General features: G+C 38.2%; 1 protein-coding gene across 2 annotated transcripts; it reads left to right on the forward strand.

The window, feature by feature from the left end:
* Nucleotides 1–2951: 2951 nt before the first annotated feature.
* Nucleotides 2952–7343, forward strand: LOC136850039 (actin, muscle-like). 2 transcript variants are annotated; one of them, XM_067123589.1, is made up of 2 exons: nt 2952–3208; nt 6060–7343. In XM_067123589.1, exon 2 carries the CDS (start codon nt 6082–6084, stop codon nt 7210–7212), a length of 1131 nt encoding a protein of 376 aa, XP_066979690.1. In that variant the 5' UTR covers nt 2952–3208; nt 6060–6081; the 3' UTR covers nt 7213–7343. The 2 variants fall into 2 exon arrangements, with proteins under 2 accessions (XP_066979690.1, XP_066979691.1); XM_067123590.1 differs by lacking the exon at nt 2952–3208 and adding an exon at nt 3211–3303.
* The last annotated feature ends 154 nt before the right edge of the window (nt 7344–7497 follow it).

Below are 7497 nucleotides of genomic sequence, written 5' to 3' on the forward strand. Positions count from 1 at the left end.
GTTTTATGACCCTTCTCAACTCCAGGGTTCTTTTTGGCCTTATCTTAAATTATGATGACTGCTGACGCCTTCGTTTTAAAGCTGAAACCTCTAAGAAACTTTCTCTCTCTCTCTCTCTCTCTCTCTCTCTCTCTCTCTCTCTCTCTCTCTCTCTCTCTCTCTCTCTCAAGCACATTTACGTATGTGATCATTTGTATTACATAACGTGTGTATCTGTATAGGAAAAAATCTATTTTTGCACCATTTACATAACGTGTATATATATATATATATATATATATGTATGTATATATATATATATATATATATATATATATATATATATATATATATATATATATATAATATATCTTTATATATATATAATATATATATATATATATATATATATATATATATATATATATATATATATATATATATATATATATATATATATATATACTTACTGGCCGTGTGGGTAAAGGCGTCCACTGTCCTGAGTTCTTCCCCTTGGTTCGGTAACATATATTATCAAATATATTATTTCCAAGGTAACATATTTGGATATTAAAGGACGTTTGTAGCTTACTTGTATTAAAGGACGTTTGTATATATATATATATATATATATATATATATATATATATATATATATATATATATATATATATATATATATATATATGCAAGTGGCTAGAGAATGCAAATATGAAAAAATGTACTAGATGCCTTTTATAAGCAGAATACTATATGGGTGATGGCTAACGGTAAATGTTATATCATGTTAACCACTAATATTAAGGATACGATATTTGAATCTTGGCTTAGGTTTTTCTATTTTTTTGCATATTCTGTTTTGTGGCGTTCTCTCCTCAACTTTATCTTAAGACCACTTTTAGAACTAAAGTTTTCTGTTACACTGATAAGTGAGGCGAGTGTTTGGCGGCATTACAGTAATTCCTACACCCTGGAAAGAAATTGCCGTGATTCCTAATGACCTTTGCTTTCGTGACGCCAGTTTCTTTAATTAGGAAAAAAATTATTTGAGTCGTACCTAAGGAACAGGTATAATTTCTTCACCGGCCATGCAGATTTACTCTGACCTTCATCCGCGACACTTTTGTTAAAGCATAAAAAAATAGATCATTAAATAAAACGAGTAAGAAACACGTCGAAGTTTCTTCGGCGCAATCGAGTTTTCTGTACAACCGCTACAGCGCATAATCAAGGCCACTGAAAATAGATCTATCTTTCGGTGGTCTCGGTATAATGCTGTATGAGCCGCGACCCATGAAACTTTAACTAAGGCCCGGTGGTGGTCTATTCTATATCGTTGCCAGAAGCACGATTATGGCTAAATCTAACCTTAAATAAAACCAAAACTACCGAGGCTAGAAGGCTGCAATTTGGTATGTTTGATGATTGGAGGGTGGATGGTCAACATACCAATTTGCAGCCCCCTAGCCTCAGTTGTTTTTAAGATCTGAGGGCGGACAGAAAAAGAGCGGACAGAAAAAAGTGCGAACAGAAAAATGTGGACGGACAGACAAAGCCGGCACAATAATTTTCTTTTACAGAAAACTAAAAAAAAGTCTCAAAATCTTCCATTTTCTCTTATGCTCAGTTATCATCACGTCCTTTTAATCCTTCCTATGTTATACACTGGGTTAGCGAACCTTGCCAAGATTTTTTTTTTAATGTTTTCATCAGTCCGTCTTATTTTTACTTACACGCCTATCTCTACCATGAAGGGTCGTAGCTTGAAGCATTAACCTTTTCATGATATTATCGTGACTCTGCTAATGGTTAACAGGTGTTCCCAAGTTTTCTCGGCAGTCATCGATGAGCAACAAAAACAAACGTAAAAATAAACGCAGGAAAAATAAATCTTCAACAAAAATGAAAATATGAACAAAACTAACTGGAAAAATTAAGTTTGTGGTGCTTTATCTGAGTGTTAAAAATAAAACAGGAACCAGCGTCTTTACATATTTTAACCATATCCAATGTTTCTTACTTTGAAAGCATGAGAAACACTATCAGTAGAGTGTTTCGTTTTTTTTTCCTCGACCAACATCACTGTGGCTCAAAGCTGTCACTGTTTTTCACATGTTGGTAGTGTGGAAAACAGCTGGCAAGTGTGTAAAAAGCTTACTATACAGACCTGAACTGAAAGGAAGTCGTTTCCATTTATATTTTCATACAATCTAAAAAGTCTTTTTTATTAAATGCCCCAAATGATGTCGTGTAATTTTTGCAGCGAATATAAAACGCAGTCCAAATGACAATTTTCGTCGACTTCAGAAGATACAAAGAAAAAACATCTTTTTATTTAATTGAATTAAACAAATGAAGCCAAGTAATTGCAACAATGGATAAACAAAATCACTGAAGAAAGTGGAGGTTTCACTCATTACTACACACCAATGGAATCATGCAAGTTCAGCAAGAAAGCAAAACCATATTAAACCAATAAAGATTTCTTTAAATCCATTATATTAAATGACTTAATGTAATTTCAGCAGCAAGTCAAACTCATGATATAACAAATGACGATTTTTATAATCTAATACTCTATATGACTGTTTATCAGTTCGTCTAAAAGTATAAAATACAATTAAAAAAAGACAAGTTTTAATATACGATTCATGTAATGGCGAAATGCAGATTCAGCAAAAAAAAGTTCAAATACAAAACTGATTTTTTCTTGAAATCCAATATGCCTTCTGACGCAAAAATATTATAAAGAACTCTCGACTCTAGTAATCTTTTGTACAAGATAAAGTCAAGCAATTTTAAAACCTAAGTCAAACTGCAACATAGATTCAGTTTCCTTAAAGCCAACATATCCAGCTACGCCCTGAAATTCAGCCGTGAAGCAAAAATTGCTGCAACAGGTAAACCCGAGAGCTGCTCTCCCCATCCGGCAGGAAGACACCTACTTTTGGGGTACGTCGTGAGTTTTGCCTCCTTTTGAGTGGGCGGGTGTGTGGCGGGTTGCATGAGACATTGTCTGGGAATAGATGATCCCTTTGGCTCTCACGCCCATCTATCCACCCACCCGCCCACCAACCAACTAGCAACTAAGGAGGTGAAAGAAAAAAAACATATCGCCTTAATGAGACATCTCCGAATCTCGAGGCGGTGTTGAGGAAGTGCGAAGGTTGGCTATATAAAGTCAGGTCTGATCGCTGGAGACTTTAGTGTCTTTCACTCTCAGGATACGGTATGTTGGAGTCTGCTTCTGTTTGCTGCTGTTGTGGCTGTGGCTGTGCCTGCTGTGACTGCTGGAGGCTTGGGAGAGGGAGAGTGAAAGAGAGAGTGAATGCTAGTTCCTTGGTGCTCTGTGCTTTTGGTAGTTTGCGTGCCTGTGTTTCCTGAGTTCATTTCCAAGTGCTCTCTTAGTGCCATCTCGAGGATGATGATTAGGGTGTTCATAACTGAAGTGGTTCAGCTTTTCGATCTACTTTGAAATGTTCATAGTCCCGAGGTGTAAGCGTCGCCTGGAGTGATATTTCATCTGAAAAAGTGCTCAGATACTAGTGAACGAGATACACCGACGTCCAACTTCAAACTTTGCAGCTTAATCCTTAGTGCGGGTATTTCAAGTCTTTCAAGCGTAAAGATCACTACTTACAATTCTATTAGCTTCAATAGTTTTTTTGTTACTTCGATTAAAAAATAACTGTTTATAAAATCAGTCAATTCAATTAAGAGAACTACAGTACTCCCTCGTATATATTTGCACAGTAGTAATATATTGAAGATATTAGTGATTTCAATCATTATTTTGAAATTTCGTTCTTTATTGTGATAAACAGATATTGTTTTTCTATAATTTACTCTATTTTCCAAGCAAGAAAACCAACGGTTAAATAAACGTAATCTTTGCAATCTCTTGCGTGTTCAGTGTTTGCAATTCCCTAGTTCATGAGGCCTGCGTCACATGCTAAGAAGAATCGTGAAATTTTTAATAATCGACTAGATTCTCGCTAATATTGATTTCGAATGTTCTCGATCGGAAAACTGATTTTCCTCGCTTTGAGGTCAATGCTTTGTATTACCCTCCCTTAATTCAAAGGATGTATTAAACCATTTGTTCCTAATAGCCGAAAGTCCAACGTATATTGACCAAACATACAGAGAATGTTATTTTGTTTACGATTCTGTTTAGTCATTTCAGATTTATGATTCAGGTAGACGGCACCGAGAGAGCACATAATTCCTCTAACGCCAAGAAGAAAATATTCTAAATTTACATCCGTGTTCGAATTCCTATTAAAACCTGCTTAACTCTTCCTTGGTCCATAACCCATCCCTCCACAAAATATTGAAAAAACTCAAGATATTTCTGGGACATCTTGTGGATAGACAAACATACAAACATGTATGGATACATAAGTATGCGCTAACTCTGCAGATGTAACAAAAATACAATTAAACATCAGCAGTATAATACCAGGTGCATTACAAATACAGTGACAGAACTAAAATGAGGATTACACATCTCAACACTGAGCTGAGATATGCAGTAAATTTTGTGTGCAGCATTCAAATTAAATTTGCACATAATTTCACTTTAAGTTTTTGCGGATTACAGGAGATTTTTCAGCTAAAAAGATAAAAGACTTTTACTTTCATCCGGGCATTTGGCTCACAGTTTGGCAGTTCCATTTTCTTCAATATTTAATCATTTGTTGTATTTAAGAAACCGATTTTCATTTACTCTTTGTTATAGAACGCCAGTTTGCGATAAGCGAGTATGAGGAAAATGTGGATAAGATTATGTACGGCAGTCATTTGTTATGGGCTAAATCTCCTTACTTATTAGCCATTTTAGACATTAATTTTACCTTCCTGGAACAAATTTAGATCTAAATTCCATCATCACCAATAATTTGCCCACAATAAGGACTGATAGAGAATTAGGTTATTCCCAACAGTCTCTCTCAACAGGTGCTTTGATATTCCCCCCACCCACCTCCCCACCGCCTCTTCCTGCCAAAGTCAGCAAATATAACCAATTACAAAGCCCAAAATACACAGACTATTCTGACAACTATGGTTATTTAGAGACAGCGGGCGGTTTTGCATCCCAAGGGAGGACCATGTGGCGAGCCATAAATACCATGAGATAAACAACTGTAAAAATTCTTTTTCCTTTATTGTTCGACTTCTCTTCGCCTTGACTTATTTGGTTTTCAGCTCAGAATACTGATTATGTCTTTTTCTTGAGATCAAACGCGGCAGATGTGGTTATATTCTTGGGACCCAGTTTCTTTACTTTAGACTTAATTCGGTTTCAGCCTGTCATATAGAGTTTAATCGATAACTTCTATAACTCTCTATCCCTCATAAAACTGAGAAACGTTACAGAAGGTAATTATACTTTGCTGTCAGTGCGCAAGCGTTTGTGCTCACTGTCTACCGACAAGACACCATACATACAACGGATGAACAGCACCAGAAGCTTAATTATATTTATCATATTTTTATTATTATAATGTATCGCTTGTAATGACATTTACATTTAATTTTTCTGCTTTCTTCATCCCATTCTGCTCAAAACTAGAGCCTTTTGTTAACTCCTCAACTATAACTATAAGTTATTTGACATGTCTAACTGTTTGTCTGTCTGTGTTATTCTGTCCGTTTCTTTCTTAAGGCTCATTCCAAAATGTTCAAAATCAGTCCCACTAATTTTCCAATGGGAAAGTGCAGTCTTTTAAAATGTGGCCATTCTCTGCCACTGGAGTCAGAGAAATTTCATTGTCTTTTACACGAAAACTGTTCTCGTTTTCGCCATTGCAGCAGAAACCCTGATTTTTCCTGAAGAAGTTTCCTAATCAGATTCAACAAGTACTGTTACTCTCATCACAAGTAACAATACTAAGGGTTCCCCAGCAGGGAAGGCAGCCCAAAATTGTTATCCATTTTCAGTAACTAGTAAATTAAATCTCAAAAGAAAGTTACCCTTATGCCCTTAGACCTGACTGCAATCAATTATAATAAAATGTCAGGCTGAAGTTTACTGATACCAAACAAAAAGACTTTAAACCAGTTTGTGTTTTTTCCAGACAAACGATCTAAACCTCCACCATGTGTGACGACGACACAACCGCCCTTGTTGTTGACAATGGCTCCGGCATGGTCAAGGCCGGTTTCGCCGGAGATGACGCCCCTCGCGCCGTCTTCCCTTCCATCGTCGGTCGCCCTCGTCACCAGGGTGTGATGGTCGGTATGGGTCAGAAGGACGCCTATGTAGGTGATGAGGCCCAGAGCAAGAGAGGTATCCTGACACTCAAATATCCCATCGAGCACGGTATCATTACCAACTGGGACGACATGGAGAAGATCTGGCATCACTCCTTCTACAACGAACTCCGCGTTGCCCCTGAGGAATCCCCAGTCCTCCTCACTGAGGCTCCCCTCAACCCAAAGGCCAACCGCGAAAAGATGACCCAGATCATGATTGAGACCTTCAACACCCCTGCTATGTACGTGGCCATCCAGGCCGTGCTTTCCCTCTACGCCTCTGGCCGTACCACTGGCATCGTGCTCGATACTGGTGATGGTGTCACCCACACTGTCCCCATCTACGAAGGTTATGCTCTTCCCCACGCTATCCTCCGTCTGGACTTGGCTGGCCGCGACTTGACCGCTTACCTCATGAAGATCATGACTGAGAGAGGCTACTCCTTCACCACCACGGCTGAACGAGAAATCGTTCGTGACATCAAGGAAAAGCTTTGCTACGTCGCCCTCGACTTCGAGAACGAAATGAGCATGGCTGCTGCTTCCTCCTCCGTTGAGAAGTCCTATGAACTTCCCGATGGTCAGGTCATCACCATCGGTAACGAACGTTTCCGTTGCCCAGAGTCTCTCTTCCAGCCTTCCTTCCTGGGTATGGAATCCGTTGGTATCCACGAGACCGTCTACAACTCCATCATGAGGTGCGACATTGATATCAGGAAGGATCTGTTCGCCAACAATGTGCTCTCTGGAGGTACCACCATGTACCCTGGTATTGCTGACAGGATGCAGAAGGAAATCACTGCCTTGGCTCCTTCCACCATCAAGATCAAGATCATCGCTCCCCCTGAGAGGAAGTACTCCGTCTGGATCGGCGGTTCCATCTTGGCCTCTCTGTCCACCTTCCAGTCCATGTGGATCACCAAGGAAGAGTACGATGAGTCCGGCCCTGGCATCGTCCACAGGAAGTGCTTCTAAACATTTAATTTCTATATCACTTTGGGTTCAGATATATTCTTTATCGTTTCCATCTGATCCACACATATGCCCTTTTATTAAAAAAAATGAAGTATACGTCCATCATCCAAATATATTTGCCTTTTTGATTTCATATTATTTCAATATCCTGTCCTATTATATAAGACTGACGAATAGGTGCCTACTTTTTATTAGGATTATTTTTCTTTAGGGTTTATTATAAATGACTTTAATACCAAGTTATTTTACACTTTTCATCGTCGTGCTTGCGTGCTGCTATAAACA

The sequence above is a fragment of the Macrobrachium rosenbergii genome, chromosome 21 (assembly GCF_040412425.1).
Source record: "Macrobrachium rosenbergii isolate ZJJX-2024 chromosome 21, ASM4041242v1, whole genome shotgun sequence".
Lineage (NCBI taxonomy): Eukaryota > Metazoa > Arthropoda > Malacostraca > Decapoda > Palaemonidae > Macrobrachium > Macrobrachium rosenbergii.

Bases quoted from the DNA above. Each gene is read 5' to 3' on its own strand.
- LOC136850039 (XM_067123589.1), top strand. From the start codon at position 6,082: ATGTGTGACGACGACACAACCGCCCTTGTTGTTGACAATGGCTCCGGC.